The sequence below is a fragment of the Ictidomys tridecemlineatus genome, chromosome 3 (assembly GCF_052094955.1).
Source record: "Ictidomys tridecemlineatus isolate mIctTri1 chromosome 3, mIctTri1.hap1, whole genome shotgun sequence".
NCBI classification, from domain to species: domain Eukaryota; kingdom Metazoa; phylum Chordata; class Mammalia; order Rodentia; family Sciuridae; genus Ictidomys; species Ictidomys tridecemlineatus.
The window spans coordinates 62,516,044-62,537,915 of NC_135479.1; the positions used below are offsets into that span (position 1 = coordinate 62,516,044).

Genomic DNA, 21,872 nt, shown 5'->3' on the forward strand with positions numbered 1-21,872 from the left:
CAGAGCTACACTTACCCTGCCCTGCCGATTCTTGTTTCCTTTTTATTTTATGTATTTCTATTTTGTTAAAATTGGTTTATTTTAAAATTGAAGATTTTATTCATTTTAAAAAGATTGAGTTTATTGGCATTAAGTACATTCTCAAAACTCTGCACTAATCACCACTATGTTGCTCAGGAACATTTGTCTATATTGGGTATCCATAACCACTCCCTCTCCCTCCCTCCCCCTAATCTGTGGCAATCCCTCATCATTCTAGTCCTGTGATATGCCTAGTCTGCACTTTTCTTTTTTTAATTTTTTTTTAGTTGTTGATGGACCTTTATTTATTTATGTGCGGTGCTGGGAATCAAACCCAGTGCCTCACACATGCTAAGCAAGCGCTTCACCACTGAGCCACAACCCCAGCCCTAGTCTGCACTTTTCAAATCAGTGCAGCCTCATTTCTCTTTGGTCACATAATGTTGGAAGGGACTAATGAAGTTTCCTTGTAGGGTAAATGCCACACAGGTCTAAGTTTATTATATTTTTATTTTATTGTTTTGGTACTGGTGATTGAATCCAGGGGCATTTTACCACTGGGCTACATCCCTCGTCCTTTTCCTTTTGAATTTTGAGACAGGGTCTTGGTCAGTTTCTGAGGATCTCTCTGAATTCTAGGGCTGCCCTCAAACTATAATCATCTTGCTTAAAGAAGCATTATTTGGAAATTTTTTTTAAAACCCTCTATATTCAATGCCTGGAGAACAGATAAATCAGGTGTGTAACAGTCGCACCAGGGAAGATCATACAACAGTGAAAAATAATAATGTCCACCTCCATGTCATTGAGCAGGTAAATCTCAACAACACTGCTGAACAAGAGTACCCAGAGAAATCATTTGTGATAATATCAACAAGAAGCCAAGCAAAATAATAAAGCACTAAGAAACATGTTTTCAACGTAGACTACAAAGAACAATGAAGACAAGAACGGACAATTCTCAGGCTAATGACAACCTCCATGTGAAGAAGGAGGCTAGAGAAAGCCCAGGGAAGGCGTCCAGGGCACCTAGCCACATGGCTCTCTCAAGTGGTGCAGTGAGTTCACAGGTGCTCACTCTTGTCTTTAAGTCAACAGGCAACAGGTATACTCTTTGTGCACATTGGACTTATGAAGTGAGACACAATCTGTGATTTCTAGGAGGTGACTGTGTGTGTGCGTGTGTGAGAGAGAGAGAGAGAACAACTGATGGTGGGAGTGAAACCCAGGGCCTCCTGAATGCTAAATATACATTCTGCCCCTGAGCTACATCCCAGGCCTCTGATGTGTTTTTAAACAGTAATCAACTTTGTACCCTACATAACTTGTTCAACAATTTGCTATATTATCACCAACAAACAGCTGCACAACATTTAGCTAAGAAGTTAACCATTCTTTCAATAAACAAACAATACCATTTTTACAGTTTGTGGGCCAACTAAAGCATTTAACGCAAGGTACTAACTCATGTGAGACTTACCTGGCTACAATATCTTCCCCAGGCCTTTGATATGTGCAAAATTAATAAATAAGTCAACAGCATCACAATGGTATATACCACAATTAATAATAATAGAAGAGGTCTCCACACCACAGTGATGGCACTCCTTCCTCCAGCACTGGCAATGACTGTGACTGGTGACTTTGCTTTAGGAATCAGCCCCAGTCAATAAAATACACACACCAAAGTTTCTACAGTACAAAGGAAAACAGAGCTTTAAGAAATTAATGTCTCATGATTAAGAACTCCCAACACACTAGGAAGAGAAGGGATTTTCTTCAATCTCATAAAAGGTGACTAGGAAAACCCGTAGTTAACAGGACCCTCAAAATTGGAAGACCAAAAACTGTCCCTGAAGAGCAAGAACAACAAAAGGACACCCCCTCAAATCACTGCCCCTCAGCACTAAACTGTCTATGCTGGCCAAAGCAGCTGGGCAAGACAGAGAACAAGAAGAATCCAAATCAGAAAGGAGGAAGTAGGGCTCTATTAGCAAATGATATGATCCTACATACAGAAAATTCCAAAGAATCCCCTGAAACACCACCAAAGCTACCACAGAAAGTCAGCAAGGTTTCCGAGTACCCGATCAACACACAAAAATCAATAGTCTCTTCTATATACCATCAATGGACAAATCTGAATGGAAATTAAGAAAAGAATCCCATCTGCACCAGACTTCAAAAGAATAAAAATACCTAGGAATAAATTTAACGAAGTGGGAGAAAAACTGGCAGTCACAGGGCTGAGATGGGGGGGTGGTGAAACTATAAAACATGGCTGAAATAAAGTAAGGAAATTTTTTTCTATTACAAGTGTTAGTTTTGTAGATTTCTCCCTAGATAGACTTTAACAGCTTTTCACAAATTTTTTTGTGCTTTGTTTGCATTTTCATTCAATTTTGAACACCTTCTGATTTCCTTTTTGAATTCTTCTTTAACACATGGGTTATCTAGGAGGGTGTGGTTTAGTTCCTACAGACTCCAGACTTACACTATTGAAATTATTCTTAATTCCAGTGTAGCCACAGAACTTATTCTGTAAAACTTGAATCATTATTAGTGTGAGCCTTATTTTATGTCCCAGAATATACTCTTGTGTCCTCACAAAAAATGGATCTTCTCCTGTCAGAGAATGGAGTGTTCTAAACTATGAAGGAGGGCCCCCTTGTGGACATTCAAGTCCTCTGCAACCTCAGTGCTTTTCTTCTTCTATTCACTACTGTCAGAGGAATAATGGATTCACTGATGATCATCTGGACATATCAATTTCTCCTTGCAGTGATCAAGATCTGCTTCGTATATTCTCACTTCATAATGTTTAGAATTTTCACAAATTCTTAAACAATTGAGCCCTCTGACATTATGAAAAGACCTTCCTTGTTCCCACAATATTCTTTGCTCTATTGGTTTGTTATCTATGTAGCCAACTCCAGCTCTCCTTTAAAGAACTAGTCTTTCCATGGTACATCATTTTCTACCTTTTTCTTCTTAACCTATGCCCTCCTCCTCATTGCCTTGTGCCTTGCTTCATTAGGTTTCTGGCCAGAGCATGTCACCTCAACCACTGGCCTGACTCTGCAGCAGAATACTGGGTTTCACTGTGTCTTCCAACACCAGCACCCAGTGTGCAGCAAACGTTCAAGTCTTAAGGAAACAATTTCTCCCAGTTTTGGTTTCCCAACACTAAAAATTAAAACAACCTCTTATCTAACAGCTCACAAGAATAGCTAAAAACACACAAGAAAAAAATGGGGATTGTATTGACTCTCATCAGTACTATGTACACTAGACACATAACAGTGCATAACACTATAAACGCATTAAATGCTAGTGAATGGGAACCTTCAAAACGATTACTCTCAGCCCTCTGTACCCACAACTTCCACATCCATAGATTCAAGGGGCTAAAAATATTTGGGGGAAAAGAATTACATCTGTACTGAACATGTAGATTCCTTTTGTCATCTATCAGTATAGCAACAATAATACATACATTACATTACATAGATTGTATTAAGTATCATATGTGTGTAATTTTGACATACTTGAAAGAACACAAGAAGATGTGCATAGGTCATATGCAAATACTATCCCATTTTAATAAGGGAATTGAGCATATGTAAATTTTGGTATTTAAAGGGGGTCCTGGGACTAATCCCCTGCAGATGCCAAGGGACAATAATATATTTTGTGTTTCATCTTAATTTTTAAAAAGCATGAAAATCAGAGAAAATTAAATAGAAATTAAAGCAGCCTTTGAACAAATGTTTAGAAAAACTGTTTGAAATGTTTATATTCTAAAATGCAACTTAATCAAATGGACAAGCGACCCAATGATAAAGCTTACAGAAGGCACATGGGGTGGAGACACAAGCTTGTCTGTGGTTGGTATGCCATAAGAATGGGTTTGCATAACAGTTTTGTTCCAAGACTAACTTATTTTACTTAATATACTAAGTATACACCCTGTCAGGCTTAATTGGTAACATCAAACAACTTCCTGCAAGATTTACAAAATCATGGCTTACTATGGACATTCTCCTCATTCTTTAATATTAACAGTTCCTGGGCCCAGTGTGGAGGTACTTTATGCCTTCTTTCATGCCACAGGACTCAACAATGACTCACAGAGATAAGGTATTCAATTGGGAAATCATTTTAGAAGACCTATTTTAAGGAAAAAAGCCTTTATTCGTACCTTCCCTCTCCAATGGACTGGCTTCTCTAGAAAATAATGCCACATGAAATTCTGTCATCCAAAATCCAATTTTAAGTACTCTATCCCTGACTCATCAGTTACTTAAGGCTAAAACTCAATGTACAGACTCAGGGCTGCCCACTCTGTATAGCTCAGAGAGCTTCAGTTTCTTAAAATGTTACCTTTAATTATGTACAAATAAGTGGCCTCTCAACTAGATACATATCTATTAACAAATCACTTAGTTCTTTCAATAAGAGGCAACAAACAACCACAAGGTATATTAACCAGTATTTTAACTGGCAGATTTAAAGACCTACAAGTGCTTGCCCATCTGGAAGGGAAGGAGGTGCTAATTAGTATTCCCCAGACCTGGATGGCTTTGGTCAAGAAATATGACTGGCAGTCACAGGGCTGAGACAGGGGTGGTAAAGAAACTGAAAATAAATAGAGTTGGCAGGACAATCTTAAAATCAATACATGGAAGAGAAAGAAGGAATTCTGGGGGTATCCTTGACATCTGGTTGGAAATCCTGGGAGTTGATCAGAAACATCCTTAAAAGCAAAACCAAGGACAGGTATGAGGTCCCACCTACCTCTTGGCTGAGGCTGGAGACTTGGCCACGATGACTGCATTCCTGTAATCTGGGATCTGTGATAGACAAGAGGTTGGGGATTACCACCATGTCTCTAAGAGGTCATGCTGACAGTCAGTGAAAAACAATGCTCCAAAACTCAAAAACTGTCCTCTGATTCCTTGGACATTTTGCAAAAAGAGAAGTTCAAAACAAAAGTCTCCTTTGGAAATGGAATGCCTACCTAGGAAGAAAGTATTATTAAGGTGTGAGACACACAGATTCCTTTTCAGGAAAAAAAAAAACAGTATAATCAGTGATCAGCTCACATCTCTATGCCCACAAATAACTGATACAAAGATGCTTCTATAAAGTCAACAGAAAATCCTCTCATAATTCCTAATTACATGCAGTTTCACAGGACAAGGGAGAGAGTCACCCATTTCAAACCCAACTTAACTGTCAAATTCCAAATTAGTGTGGTCCAGAGATAAAGAGTCAAAACATTATGGTTACCACATGCTGGACTGAAAGGACAACCAGCCCTGTACTATTTTTAAAAAGAGATCTAAAACTAAAAGCAAACAAAACCAATTAAAGTATCAGCTGCTGCTTTAGAATCTTTTTTATTTGTGGGGCGGTGCTGGGATCTTGAGTGGTGTATTACTGAATGATGTCCCCCGGCCCATTTTTCTGTTTTGTATTGTGAAACAGGCTAAGTTGCCAAGGTTGACCTAGAACTTGCAATTCTCCTGCCTTAGGCTCCCAAATTGTTGGGTTCACAGGCATGTACCACGGTACCCAACCTAGAATCATTTTAAGGTTGAAAACTAAAGTAATAAGTGCTAGTCATGATTAGAGTCAAAGATGTACCATTTTCAAGGTCTAAGTGCTCAGAAGAGAAACTGTTTTGAAGCTGAGCTGGAATTTGTTCCTGACTTCAACTTGGCAGAATTGTCAAACTACATTCATAAAATTTAACCATTTCATTAAATTATGTTCTTTCATTGATATATACTCCCCCACCTCTGCTCGTTTTTTTTGTTTTGTTTTGTTGGTACTACTGCCGATTGAACCCAGAGGAGCTTTACTGTTGATTAACACAAATTACTGTTGTGTTAATCCCAGCCCTTTTCATTTTTAATTTTGAGACAGGGTCTCTCTAAATTGCCCAAGCTGGTCATGAATTTGTGATCCTCTTATCTCTGTCTCCAAAGTTGCTGGGATTACAGCAAGTACCACATGTGCCTGGCTTCCATTGTTGTTTTCCTCACAATTACAGCAGTCAATTTTAATATCAATAGAACTAATATCTAGCACAATGTATGATGCCTACCATATGAGAAACGTTGCAAATGAACAAAAACTTGATTTGGGTCGGGTTCAAGGCTCAGAGGTAGAGCACTCGCCTACCATGTATGAGGCACTTTCGATCCTCAGCATCACATAAAAATAAAATAAAGATACTGTGAAACTTGATTCACATAAGGATACACAGGTGCAACTGTCATAAGCACATGGATCAGTGCATCTACAGAAAGCCTAACTCATGCCGTGCTCTCAGCGAGGAAGGCAAAAAAAGACATTTTCACTTTACGAACTTCTTTATTTTTCTGCAATTCTTTTCTCATGTATTTCCTTATCTCATCAAACATCATCAAATAGCAAAAACCCACCCCAGAGAAGATAGGAAAACCAAAGAAACCATTAGTAAGACAAATAAAAGAACTCTAACGAAAACAGGCCTATTGTCTCTTCCAAGGTTATGAAAAGAAATCATACAGATAAAGGAAAAACAGTTGTAATGAAAAGGAACAAGAAATCTAGGAGGAAGAAGTCATTATGGTCTAAACTTGGTAGCTGGTTAAATGGTAGAAATAAACTAGCTAAAGAAAAAAACCAGAGATGACTGAGCCAAGGCATTTTCTGAGTATTTTATATGTAAGAGTGCAAAAGAAAGCAAACAAAAAAAAAGTCAGAGCCAGGGATAGTAGTGCACACCTGTGGTCCCAGTTACCCAGGAAGGAGGATGAGGCAAGAAGATTACTTGTCTGAGCCTAGCAGTTTGAGACCATCCTGGGAAACATAGCAAGATCCCATCTCCAAAATAAATAAATAAACAAATAAAATAAAATGAGAGAAAAGAAGAAATTATAGTTTATATTATTCTCTGAATTGGCATTTTAAATTTTTTATATATAACATGAAATTAAATAAACAGATATTGTAGATTTTTCTCTTTCCAATATTCTTGAGTCATTTTCACTATAAGGGCCTAAACTGATAGTTGGAGTGTAGGGAAGTCTAAATTCTAACCAGAAAAAAAGCTCCTGAGATCTATAAACTGCTGTCTTTTAAGTATAATAAACGGGCATTATTTGGAAAAGTTACTGAAGCGAGAAATACTTCACAGGAGACAAACAGTTTCTAAATCAAAATAGCTAAGTACAATATAAACCAAAACTTAAAAGGCTTCTTAAAAAAAGTCACAAAAGTGCTCTTATGTCAAAGAATAACAAATATGACTAATAAAATTACACAAGTCAGATTTACCCAGTAATGCAAGGGTGATTCAACATGAGAAAAATAAATGTAATACACAACATTATAAAATAAAGGGATTCCCAGCAAAAACACAACACACACACACACAAACAAACAAACAAACACACAAAATACTAGAATTAATAAAGGGGGGGAAACGTACAATTATTTCCAAACAGAAAAAGTACTTGACAAATCCAATACCTTCTCATGACAGAAAGACTCAGAAAACCAGGGAATGAAGAACATTTCCCAATATGATAAAGGATCTTTATGAAAAACCCATAGCCAACATCAGATTTAATGGTGAAAGAGGGAAAGCTTTTGCCCTTAAATTCAGGTCTGAAGCAAGGATGACACTTTCACTACTTGTGTTTAACACTGAAAGTTCTACTCAGAACTATCAGGCATGAAAAAAATTCACATTGGAAAGGAAGAGGTCAAACTAATTCCATTTGAAAGTGACCTGTTCTTATACACTGGAAACATTAAGAATACAAACACACACAAACCTACAACAAACTACTACAGCTAGAAAATAATATTGCATAATTGTGGGGGTACAAGAGCAATATGCAAATATCAGTAGTGTTCCTATATTCCACCAATGAACACTCCAACAAACAAAATTCTATTTACAGTAATATCCAAAAAAAATAACACACTTAGAAATAAACTTAGCTTAGGCTAGACAGTGAAAGACTTGTACACTGAAAAAATTAACATCTAAATACATGGAAAGACTAAATAGTAAGAAGGCAATACTGTCTAAGGTGACCCACAGATTTAATACAATCCCTATCAAAATTCCAAAAACCTTTTTTTCATATACAGAAAAGCTAATTCTTAAATTTATATGGAGTTGCAAGCTTCAAAGAGCCAAAAAATCTTGGAAAAGAACAAAACTGGAGAACTCATGATTCCCAATTTGATTTAAAACTGACAGAAGTCTTGGCAAAAGATAACATACAGACCAACTCAAAAATCCAGAGGCAGACCAAACATGTATCTATGGTCAATTGGCTTTTTGATCACAAGGTACTAACACTATTCAGTGGGAGAGAATAATCTTTAATAAATGGTGCTGGACAATTAGATATCCACATAAAGAGAATGAGGTTGGACCCCTACCTCAATACATAATTCAACGAATAACTCAAACTGTATTAGACCTACACGGAAGAGCTAGAACTATGAGATGTTCAGAAAACAGGGACAAACCTTCATGACCTTGGATTTGACAGTAATTTTTTTTAGATATGACAACAAAAACATAAGTAACAGCAGAACCTGGACACACGACTATAGTCCCAGTACTGGGGAGGTCAAGGCAGAGGATCAATTGCTTGATTCTAGGAAGTTGAGACCACCAGTATAAGCAGCATAGTGAAGCTTCATCTCAAAAAACAAACACAAAAAGGGTTTAATCCTAGCATTGGGGAAAAAGAGAAAGAAACAGGTCAAAGGGCTGGAGTTGTGGCTCCGAGGTAGAGTGCTTGCCTAGCATGTGTGAGGCACTGGGCTCGATTCTGAGCACCATATATAATTAAATAAAATGAATGAATATCCATTGACAACTAAAAAGAAATAGATCAATAAAAAATAGCTACATTAATTTTATCAAAATTATAACTTTTGTGCATCAAAGAACAAATCAACAAAATGAGACAATCTGCAAACTTGGGGAAATATTTGAAAATCATCTACCCAATAGAGTCTGGAATTCAGTATCTATCTATCCACCTACCTCCTACCTATCTGTATCTGTTGGGAGGGGGGTGTTTTCCTGTGACACTAATAAGGCAACTCAATTAAAAAATGGGCAAAGGATTCCAACAGACATTTATCCAAAGAAGATATACAAAGGGTCTATATTCAATATCATTAGTTGTTAGGAAATGCAAATCAAAATCAGAATGAGATAACTCTTCACACTCACCAGGATGGCTGTAACCAAAAATTACCAGAGAATAAGTGTTGGTAAGAATGTTGAGAAACCAGAACCATCACACACTTCTAGCTAAGTGAAAGAAGCCCTAAAAAAGAATAAATTCTATTAATTTCATTTGTATAGAATCTCTAAAACAGGCAAATCCCTGGAGACAGGAAGCAGATTAGTGGTTGCCAGGCAACGGGGGCAGAGGGGTGGGAGGGTTGGAGAGTCATTACTTAATGGGTTCAGGGTGTTCTGGGGTGATGAAGAAGTTGTGGAACTAGACACAGACAGTGGCTGGTCAACACTGTGAATGAACTAAATGCTACTGAATTTTTATGTTTAAATGGTTGATTTTATGTTGTGTGAATTTCACTTTGTGACACAAATACTTAATAAGTTTGCTTCCAACCTTCCCCAAACACAACTAAAAGATAGATAAGTTACAAACTGACAAATCTAAGTGAAACAAATACCAACAAATCATCTCAGTAAGAACCACACAAATGAAATCACTATCGAACAGACAGAAAGGACATAACACATTTTCAATGAAGATGAAGAATATTTGAAGATATGTTCAACTTCACTAGTCATCAGATCCATCCATCAAAGTGATAGGATACCATATCACAGGCATTCAACTGACCAGAATTTTAAAATTTGGTAGCATAAGCATTGACTCAGGGTATCAATCTCATTATTAGTGGGAATATAAATTGATCTAACTGCTCTGGAAAAATTAAACATCCACAAACCATGCAATTTTGCAATTTTACTAATATATATACTGGCTTGTGTACCACTGGAGATATAATGAATGTATTCACAGAAGAGCTATTATGATAGGGAAAGCCAACAAACAATTCATATGAATACAAGATGAAGAAGCTGAGATATAGCTACACAAAGAGCACTTCTCAGTAGTCAAATGGATAATTGCAAGTACAATAACAGGGAATGAAGAACAGGGATGAGTTCCAGTTGTGTACATACTTCTTACTACATAACACCAAGTGAAACACTCAAAAGATTACAGTTTTTTCTTAGTGCCTGTCACAGTGTTGTCAAGGAGAGATGCTGCTGAGGTCCCTGGGGTTTTACTTTTGTCTTCTTTGGTCTGGTACACTGGAAAATGAATTCTAACGTGTTTGTGTTAAATGTAGTGATATGGGGATTTTTAACTTCCTTCTCTTTGTGCAAATGCTCTGTGATATACCTTATAAGCATGCACATACAGACATATATGAGTGTTTGCATACATACAAACACTCATTCACAATGAAAACTATGTAGCACATTTAGAAACAAGAGAACATACTGAGGATGCTACCTGAGAAAGCATAACACAAAACAATACATATAGTTACAAAATATGCCTCTCTATCCTGGAAACAGAAGAGGCTAAAATACAAAAAGTTGCTGTGTTAGAGAAATAGGAGGGTTCAGAATGACTATTATCTTTCAAAACAACTTCAGTGGGATTGTAAACTGTCATTTCAATATAAATTTGAAAAAAGTGTTTAGGAAAAAATAAAAACAAAAGTCATTCTCATTACCCACATGTTGAGGGAGTTGGATACAAAATTCTCTGCAGAATTTCTCAATATGCTAATTCCCCAATTCCACCCTTTACCTGTGGCTTTGCTTTGTGTGATTTTAGTTACCCATGGTTCAAAAAGATTATATGGAAATTCCAAAAATAAACAATTAATAAATTTTAAACTGCACATCATTCTGAGTAGCACTATGAAATCTCATGATATCCTGTTTTGTCCTTCTAAGGAGGTACATCATACCATTATCCAGTGTATCTATGCTATCTATGTTATCCACCTGAAGTCACTTAGTAGCCATCTCAGTTGTGAGATCTGCTGTCCAAGTACTGCAGTGCGCCAACAGAATTTAGTAGCACTCACTGTTTCAGGTATCACTGGGGGTCATGCACATCTCTCTTGTGGAGAAGGATGGACTGCACTATTTTTCCTCTGTTCAGCATTCTCATTTGCTTAAGAGAATGCTTTGAAATTTTTTCTGTAAAAATAAAACTCCCAAGTTCCCAAATAGTTGTCAATGATCTGCCTTTCTTACCAGCTTTGCATATCATGGAATCAAATAATTTAGAGATGATTGAGCCTCTTCCTCAATTTGCACCATTTGCTGTAAGGAAAGCAGGGAATCACGCCAATGATGCTCTTGGCACGAGAGGTCTTCCATTGTACACCATAATCAGGAGCTCCACGATGAAGGTGTTCACATCCCTGTAATCCAGGCACAGAAAATCCCATTGAGAGGTGTAACACTTAAGATTTCCCTCCTGACCTGGGGGTATAGCTCACTAGTAGAGCATGCTTAACATGCTTGAGGCCCCGGGTTCCATCCCCAACACCAAAATAATAACATTATTGTCTCCATGTTCCAAGATTAAGGTGCAAGTTGCAGAAACCAGTGATGTCTTCTCTTCTCATGTCTCCATGAGCCCTCCCCACATTTCCTCTCAATTGATGACTCTAGTTTCTTCCCCCACCCCCCGCGAGATCACTAATGTTCAGCAGGAAAGAGGCAATGGGGATTAGAGTCAATTTTGGAGTATCTCTGGTATGCAGAGTTCCTCTCTAACTAATGGCACAACACAGGCCGAATGCAGGGTGCAGATGCACCTGGTGGTAGGCTCCCATGGAAGCTGTCTTCTGACATAGTAGTGGTCTCAGAGATTTCTCAAAAATCTCTTACACACTACTCCCCACCCACTCCTGGCTCCAGCAATCCTCCCTCCCTGCTTGCACCATCATCTGTCACACTCCCCTGCTCATACTCATCAGCTTGAAAATATTCAGGTCCTTCTTCCATTAAAAATAATGATTCATAACCACCTTCTCTGAAGCCCCAACTCTTTGCTCCCCTTTGCAGTACATCTCAGGATAGGTGTCTACCCTCACTGTCTCTGACTCAGACATTCTCATTTTCTCCCAAACACATTCCAAAGAAGCTTTAGTCCCCAAAACTCTTCTTGTGATAATAGAAGCAAATGTGACTCCATTTTAGGGCTGGGGATGTGGCTCAAGCAGTAGCACGCTTGCCTGGTATGCGTGCAACCCGGGTTGGATCCTCAGCACCACATACCAACAAAGATGTTGTGTCCACCAAAAACTAAAAAAAATAAATAAATATTAAAATTCAAAAAAAAATATATCAAGTCACTGTTTAATAGTTCCTTTAAAGGTGACCCTGGGGGATAAAATCATTGGCTATACCCGGAGAGATCAAAAACCTGGAAAGCAACATTGCTCTTTTCCAGAAATGTTTTAAAATTAAGACACTCCGAATTAAACTCAGTCTAATGCAAAATGACAATTAAAATTTTAGATCTGGAAAACATCTCAGAGGATCACTTATCCTAAGGTTTTCAGATAACAAACGTTCCATGTAATAAGAGGAATCAATGGAGAAGATTTAGAAACCTGCAAATTTGACTGGAATTTTAAAATTTTTTTGATTTAAAAAAGAAAAACAACTCTCATGGTACAAATTTGTTACCAAATTTTAGTATATGTATTACCAATGCATTACTATGTGTTTTCATTGGTTAACCTAATGTTTAGTAATTGTAGTACATAAAGTTTATATAAGGAAATTTATATTAATGAAAAAAAGAAAATAAGAAATATAGTGGGCTAGAATGTGTGCATGCATATGTATATAAGGGTTCTAAGATTTTTTACTTGAAAAAAAGGATTCCACTGCTGAAGTAGTAGTATGAAAACCACAGATAAAAACCTGTTTCTAAAATAGGAAACTACCAACAAGAGTAAGAGACTTTCTCAAGGTTACACAATCATCCAAGTGCATCTCCATGTTGATGTGATAGAGCTTCCAGTATTCTGCTTGCATAAATACCCAATAGTGAGTGTTTAGCTATTTGGTAATTAGCTGATCCTATCAGGAGTCAAGTTATTAGCCAGATATTTTTCCTTGAAATGGATTTTATTTTATTTGCATGTCCTTTTTTTTTTTTTTTTTTTTTTTTGGTACTGGGGATTAAACTGAGGAGTGCTTTACCATTGAGCTACCTCCCCAATTCCTCTTACTGAGACAGGGTCTCACTAAATTGCTGAGGCTGGTCTTGAACTTGCAATCCTTCTACCTCAGCCTTCAGAGTCACTGAGATTACAATTGTGGACCACCATGCCCAGCCCTATTAAAATCTTAACGTTCAAAAATTTCTGTCATCAATAGGTAGCAACTTAAATTTTTGGTACTTAGAAAAACAGAAATATTTGTAACTTGTTAATAATAGGTCAAAATTTGCATGGAATGTTAAAATATTTTTTAAAGGAGACTTCAAGCCCTAGTTTTACTATATGATGAAATATTGTTAAAATTCATACTTCTTAAGCAAAAATCTAAAGAAATGGTTGAGGTGCTAATGAAGACCATAATTTCATCATTATTATATTCTTTGGGAGATTTTCAAAGGAAATACAGTGAAGCAGTAAGAAAGCCAAATTATCTTCTAGTTTTCTGAGATGTTTTATGTAAATATGGTGAAAAAGCCTCATCCTATTTCCTTATTTCTTAATCTAAGAAAATCAGGGACTATGAAACCCAGAGAGATGCCTTCAAGTTAAAATAAAAGCACTATAAATGAACACTGAATGACTTATTATAATTTAGAAGTACAAAATTTAGTATTTGTGATGAAGAAAAATTTCCTTCTGAAACTTCCCAAATGCATGAGCATTATAAATTAGATCAGTTATCTAGCTTTGGGAATGCATTTCCAAGACAGCCAAGAAGGTTCTCCAGCAGAAATTAATTTATAAGGCAAAGCCACAACTTTATAGTCCTTAACTAAACTGTATCATATAACAAAAAAATGGATTTTTAAGTAAAAAATAAAAAATACATAGTTCCAAAACACACTGAAGTTATATAAAGTTATGAAATAATTGTGGAGCACTTCAAGTAAAATTGTAAAAGGAGCAATAATTCACCACAAGGGGCCATAATAAATACTCCTTAGATTCCAGCAGAAAAACGTTTTAAGTAGTAACATGCACTTTGATGTAGTCTACATTTTTAGTCATTTAAAAATTTCTCTCAGATGGCTACAACTTTTCAACATTCAAAGTTTATAAACCTAACAAAAAAGATTCCAGAATACTCATGCCTTGAAAAATTGTACTGCCAAAAGGCCTCCGGAAATATTGCTGTTATCTGCTAGCAAAGGATTCAAGAGCAATTAGTTCTAATACACATTAGAACAGTTAAATAATAGGGAAGTATGATCTACAATAGTAGCAAATTTTAGTTTACCAAAATGGAAGACATGGGAAGTTTATTTAAAAAAATGGGACATATTGTCACAATAGTAAAAATAAGAGGGTGGGAAAAATTGCTTTTTCTGTATCGTTGCCACAATATCCCTTCATTTGTCCTCCATGACCACTATGTATTTGTAGCCCACAATAGCAAAGGAAGATCTCCCCCATGGAAGGTCATGGCCTAAGGGGCTGGCCTGCTTCATCAGCCATGTTAAGAATACAGTTAGCCATATCATCTTCAGTAGGTCCATCTGACACCACCCAAGATTCGTTTGCTCCAGTCATCTGCAGGCAACAAATAGGGCAATTCCTGTGTCAATCACTCCATTTATCAATACACTTCTGACAAAAGCTGTGAGCACAAGGCAGGATGAGGTCAGCCAGCCCATACATACAGATACAACACTCCTCCTCATCGGTCAGCTGCTTCACCCTTCCCATCCAAAGACTAGCCTGACATGATGTTACAGAAGATGAGTTCTCATCAGCTTCTTCAGAGGTGGAGCTCTGAGCCAACACTCCTACTGCTTGACTTGTGATGTCCTTATAAAGCTGAATAAACTGGTATAAATTCATGATCCGTGATGCTTCCACAATGCTAGTGCTTTTGTTAATCTTGGTACAGACCACGCATACAACCACTTTCCAAAAGGCAGAAGAATCAGACCCAGGTTGTACCTCAAAGAGAAGATGTTTTTCCTGGCCAGAAGCCACTTTAGCAGTTACATCATTTAGTTCAGCTACTCTCCCAAGAAATTCTTCATAAGTTAAGGAGCTACTTTCTCGAACCAATATGACGTGTTTTGCTACTTTTTCTAGTAACTTGTTAATAACCAACTGTGTCTGATCCGAAATTTGCTGTCCCATGATGAAATGATGTCTCTTAGAATCCAGAAAGTGTTGCTTCACATAGTTTCCAAGTTCAAGGCATCGCTCTCCAGGCGTGAGCGACGACGCCACCTCGGCCCCGGGCTCAGACCAGCAGGCTGCGGCTCGGCAGCCGACCGGGTCACACCTCCAGAGCTCTCTTCTTTTCAAGATGGTTTTTGCATCTCACCACTGCCTCTACATCTGGGTGATGTCACCACGTTAGATGACCATGGCCTGCCCCTCGTGGAATATCCCTGAAGTCCATGCTCCATGCAGAGAAACCTGCCCTTCAAGTGAAGTTAGACTGTGCAGGCCTCTGCTCAAGACCATGAGACAGCCTCCTCTTCTGCCCATGGCCAAAGCCCAAGACCTCACAGTGGCTCCCATGCTCCTTTATTATGATCCACCCCTTCCTTCCCTTGGCTTCATGGCCCCTTCTCAGCCCAGTCACACTCTATTCTGGTCAGTCCTCCTACTGCTGCTCATTGCCACAGAATGCCTGGTTCTAGGTGGTTCTGCCAGGCTCACTCCCACCCCTCCTGTAGTGCTTTGTTTCAACATCACTTTTACCACAAGGCTTACTCTGTCTGCCCCTATACCCTCTATCATCCCTTCTGATTTCTTGCCATACCATTTTATTTTTTTCCATAATGCTTATCACTTCAATATATTGGATAACTTATTTATCACATTCTCTGTAAATCTCCCTCCACTAGAATATTAACCCCACAAAACAAGGATCTTTACCTGTATCAACCATTAAGGTACCTCACACACCAGTAATGTGAACTCACACATTACAGACATTCAACAAATATTGGTTCATGAGTGAATGGAAACACAGACCAATGGTTGAGTTGGTTTCTGTTATTATCAAATGACAAGTCTGATATCTAGTGAATTAAAACATACTTTCACAGACTGGGGCTGTAGTTCAGTGGCAGAGCACTTGCCTAGCATGTGTGAGGCACTGGGTTCCATCCTTAGCACCACATAAAATAAACAAATAAAATAAAGACATTTAAAAAAACATACTTTCACCAAAGCATTCTGTGCAGAAGGACAAGTAGAGGAACTGACAGTGAGTACAAAGTCACTCTAAGATCCAGAACTAGGAGCAACAAGGAATAGGGCTTCCACCACTCAACTCAAATGATGAAACTTGCTTGAATCACAGGAAAACTTCAGTTAATGGACTTTTCTTCATTTAAAATTTGTCTTATACTTCTAGTAACTGCCACTGGAGTCTGTACTAAAATGAAGTAAGGGGCTGGGGCTGCAGCTCAGGGGTACAGTGCTCTCCTACAATGCATGAGACTAAAATGCAAGACTCTAAAAAAATCAATCAATAGATATAAATGAGGTGGAGGCTATATCTGCCACCAGCAAATCTCCATGTGATTTCAGAAAGAAAACGATGACATCCAGGCTTGTCATAACCTGGATGAGACTGAGGACCTGACTTAATACAAACTGTGGCACTCATAGGACAATGTAAAGCAGAGGTAGAAAGAAGATTTGGGGATACTTAGTAGTCTTGACTGGGGGAATAAGAAGCTGACAAAAGGCAGGGACAGATGACAACAGTTTTTAAATAAACAAAAATATGCAAAGGACAAGAAATGGAAGTACTTGAAAATGGGAAGGATTAACACATTCACCCTTCTCAAGTCCTGAATTCTAATTCAACTGGAACTTCAGCTCCCACTTCTCTCTTGGACAATCCACACTGCCTCTAGTATTTATCTAACAAAGACCCAAATTGTCTCTGAGGAGACAGAGAGCTGCAGACACTCAGGAGCCAGAGGAGCCTGAGCCGTCTATGCCTGCACTTTCCCTCCCTGATGCTGCATTGGGGTACAGGACAGGCAAGTCCTCCACTAGCACCCTGGCACAGGACAGGCCTGGAAAGAGGAGAGTGGCACAGGATACCAAGACTTGGTGCCCTCATGCTCAGCTCTACTGGGGACCATGAAGGTCCCTGCAGAAGAGGAAGTAAGGGCACCTGATAAAGGCCAGCCACAGCCACTCTCTCACTTTCTCATAGCACATACACTCTCCCTGGTTTGGGAAGCAATGACATTTCCTTGCCACTCCTCTTTCTGGAGCAGATAAGAGTTTTGTGACATCATCCTGAGGAAGCAAAAATCAGGACAGAGATATTAAAAGTCTAGGTGAAAGTATGTGTGTTCCAAAACTAAATTCTTGGGAAATTTGGCTTTTCTTCCCTTTCTTTGCCGTTTATCATATTTATTTTGTGTGTGTGTGTGTGTGTGTATGTGTATCTGTATCTATTACTAAATTTGGTAGATAGCAATTTTCAGACTCTAAGCTAAAAAATGATGCACTACCCAAACTGATTTCTAGATGTTAAAAAATGTTGTGAGGCCTCAGTTCCTGTGTTAAAAAGCAGGAACTCAGGGCTGGGGTTGTAGCTTAGTGGAAGAGTGCTTGCCTAGCATGGGTTCGATTCCACATATAAGTAAATAAAGTTCTATCAACAACTAAACAAAATTTTTTAAAGAGAGAGAGAAACTCAGAAAATGTGGCATTAAGAAGTGGTTACAATTTAGGGCTTATATCCCATCTTAGCAGGGGAAGGGGAAGACGACAAAGGACTCTTAAAAGAAATGACTTTTAGGAAAGATAAGCAGTCCCTCTAGAGAACAGATGGGGATAGGATACAGTTTTGTGACAATTAGTATGAATTCTTATCTTGGTGAGATTTCTTCTGTAGCCTCAAGACAGAAGTCAACCTCCATGGTTGGAACTCCCAAATTTTAGGAAAGACATTTATGACATGTGAATTCTTTTGTGAAGTTTTGCTTTTATGCAGATAAGGAGAATTGAGAAAAAGTCTTCCTCATTTATTTACTATTTCTCAAATGTCCTCAGATCAAAATAATCCCTATCCCATTGTGGGATATCTTCTATCCCTTATAGGGACAGGACTGGGTAGGACTAATGATGGCAGCTTCAAGCTGGAGGGACCTGCCACTCTCTGGCCACCTATAGCCCACTCTGCCTGGCCAAAGCTGAGACATTTGGGGCCCCTGCTCCTTATCAGAGTTTGGAATGGATAACCTGGAGCCATCCCACCTCTCCCCTCCCACCTAGGACAGTGTGGTTGCTACAGGCTACCCCAGGGGGGCCTCATTCTAGGGCAACTGAGCTCGAATGGGGGACTACTATTGGGCTGGGAAGCCTAGGATTGAAGGACTAGCCAGGGACTTAAAAGAAAAAGGAAAAAACAATCATTCTGAGTGGAAAATTTCTATTCAGAGAGGTATCTAGGGACATCTGGGGACAAATGCACAGTAGAAAGCAGGTCTTCATGTGATCATCCTTTCTTCCACAATGGCACTTCATTCAGAATGGCACAGAAACCCTCATTACACTGAATTCTCTACACCCAGCTTACACATTGCTGACCTCCACAATTTCTAGAACATATGTGTGTCAAATGTTACACTAGGTTGGGATATATGCTCTTTCAGTATAGTCTTTAATCTTCTTAGCTCCTTTACCTTATAAGTGGGGACCATGTTTAAATTATCTGCAATAAAGTCTTTAAGAAAATTCCCTTCCTATAGCCTGTTTTGTTTGTTTTTTGTTTGTTTGTTTTTTGAGAAGCTAGAGTAGAAATGCTTCCCTGCAGGCCTTACACAATCCTGACTATGGACTATTAGGAACTTCATGGATTCTGTCATCATTAAGAGTGTCTATTCTAACACTTGATCTGAACTTTTATGACAACCCATTGAAGCAGGTAGGAGAATTAAGCCCAATTTAGAAATGGAGGAAGTTTACAGATGAACAATCTTACTGAAGGTTGCTTGGCACCTCAGCAACAGACAGAATCTGGTCTTGGCTTGATTTCTAGGAACTGGTAGTATACAACACTAGTTGTACATCCCTGCTGAATTCCACATACAGTGAGCAGAAATGGACAAATATCCAAATTTTGAAAAATGACTATTGCAAGCATGCCTTGTTTAGAAGATACTTCTTATCAAATGCTAAAAAAGGAATACAGAACTTTGATGCCGTATTTCCAACTCTTGGAATTTACCCCAAGGAAACAAGGACAAAACTCTATGCTTAGTGATGGTAACTGCAAGATTTCTTTTTTAAAGAGCAGAAATTCTGGATATACATGGGAAGGTTCCACACTGGGGTCATCAAGTAAAATTGAGACTATACACTCAACATAATAAATATTCAATACTATATAAGCAAAGCTGGGTAACAAAGGTACAGACCGGGGCAGGGAAAGAATAAGGCCAAGAAAGGTATTCTTTTGCGGGGGTGGGAGGGGGAAGGTCAATAATGTATGTAAATAATTTTTATTTGGGTACTTAAATTCTTTTTAAAAAATTACAGATCATGCTTCCTAATGCCCCAAAGTCCCATTCCACATTTCCATATTCGTTTACACACTCTAATCACCAAAATTGAGCAAACATTAAAATTAAAAAATAAATCCTTATCATCAATATACAATATTCGGGGGGTAAAACGTTTTAAAGTACAATAGTAGCTAAGCAAGCACATCCCTCAACCTCTGCGGGGTTGAGTATGGAGTGGAATAAAACCACTCTTTTGTAGGTAAACCTCCGCGACTAGCAAGACCAAGCAAATTAAAACTCAGGGCTGCGGGTACATTAGGGATGGGAGATGAGATCCCCGGCTGGCTGGGGACCTGCTCTCTGAAGGGCTCTGCCTCAGGTCCCACAATCAGGAATTGCCCCCCACAAGGCGCCTAGAGGGGGCGGGGGACCCCAGGGCCACGCGGTAGGTCCTGTCCCCGCCAGCCCACTCGAGAAGAAAGGAGGGAGAGAGTGCGGGGCTCCCTGGAGGCGCGACGCTGGAGTCTCCCTCGGTACCTGCAACCTCCCCCGCGGGACCCGGACCCTTCAAGCCGCCGCGCTCCCCGCCCCGTGCACCTGCCGGTAACGCCAGAGCCCGCCAACCCGCACCGCCCCTCGACGCTGGCTCCCGCCCGCCTGCCTACCTGCCCCTGACCCCAGCCCCGGCCCCGGCCCCAGCCCCAACTCACCCTCCGCTGTGGGAGGAAGAAACCGCGGATCCCCAGGGGGCGTCCCTCGGACCAAATCGGTGGCTCCACTCCCAAAACCGCCTCCGCAGAACTTGAGAGGCCCGGATTTCGCGGGGCGGGGCCAGAGGACGCACGTGGCTCGGACTTGGGGCGTGGCCTACCCGAGGGGGAGGAGCGGATCTGAGGGTCCAGTCGGTCGGGGTGGGACCAGGTAGCGGGACTCTTGGGGAAGGAAATGGGAACAAGAGCCGAGACCTCACTCCGGGCGGCCGTGGCGCTCCCAGTGGCCCAGCACCCGGCCTGGTTGATGAGGAGGATCTGCAAGGCCTGGCCAGTGCGGAGCCCGCCGGCCTCGCTAACAGGTCAAGGGCCGGGCGGGGTGCGGCTCCCCCACCCGCCAGCCCAGCGCCTGTCGTTCTCTCCAGCCGCGCGGTTAAACGTCCCAGGGCCCTGGGCTCCGCGGGCGTCCGACCCCCGCCGCTGGGGAAACCAGGAGTAAGTGGAGCTGATAAGAATTGTAATGCATCCCGCTGTTAAATATATTTAAAACACACACACACCGGTGGACAAAGTGGTGCTGCACCGGCCCTTCTATCTGGCGATTGAAGAGTTCCTGTGTCTGACAGGCCATCACCTCATCTGTCCTCTCCTCATGTCAACGCGGAGCAGCTGTGACTCCTCACAGCTCCTCCTTTCAAACATCCACGCTGTCAACAAGCGAATTGTTGGATCTCTGGGTACCATCATCATAAAACATGAAGATTTCCAATTATTTAGTTGCATAGTCCTGGAATGGAGAAAATGTTTAAATATAGCCAGTTCCACTGAGGCATTATGTACCTTGGACTCTGATGTACCTTTCTTCTACGGGTCCACGTTTGAGGTGATACAAAGGGCTGGCATTCCTTCCTTCCTTCCTGAGCAAGAGTGTGAACTCTACTCTTCAGCTACCAGTGAGTGAAGGCTAAGCTATGGCAATAAAGAATTTGCTGTCTGCCCTTGTTATCCACCAGTTGTCATAGTGCCCAAATCCATTGATGATGAAACTTACAAAGGTAGCTACATTTCGACATGCAGGGTACTTTCCAGTACTCAGCTTTCTCATTTTTAAAAATTGAATGGTAATTATGTGAAATGGTTAGCCACTCACTAGCACAAATGGGGGAAGATGCAACGAAGAGGAGGTGATGGTTCATGCTACCTTCAGGGCAGAAAGCATGGCTACATCATTGATATTCGAAGTCTAAATGTGACTCAGCAAGCAAGAGCCAAAGGAGGCCTTCCCCCTTGCTGTCTATATCTCCATGTTGTATGAAATGTCTTCGTTTTGAAAAAGAAAAAACAG

At 39.8% G+C, this 21,872-nt stretch overlaps 1 protein-coding gene and 1 pseudogene across 1 annotated transcript in view; both read right to left on the reverse strand.

The window, feature by feature from the left end:
• The window catches only part of LOC144376199 (uncharacterized), a 37,088-nt gene extending 16,421 nt beyond the window's left edge, over positions 1 to 20,667 (reverse strand). The window contains exons 1-3 of the mRNA XM_078043002.1: positions 20,528 to 20,667; positions 11,366 to 11,535; positions 4,819 to 4,874 (exon numbers count right to left, since the gene is read on the reverse strand). Of these exons, the coding sequence (XP_077899128.1) occupies positions 4,819 to 4,874; positions 11,366 to 11,381 (72 nt within the window). The 5' untranslated portion in view covers positions 11,382 to 11,535; positions 20,528 to 20,667. The remainder of the gene's footprint in view (positions 1 to 4,818; positions 4,875 to 11,365; positions 11,536 to 20,527) is intronic.
• LOC101968871 (RING finger protein 141 pseudogene) lies at positions 14,464 to 15,574 on the reverse strand (annotated as a pseudogene).
• Positions 20,668 to 21,872: the final 1,205 nt, after the last annotated feature.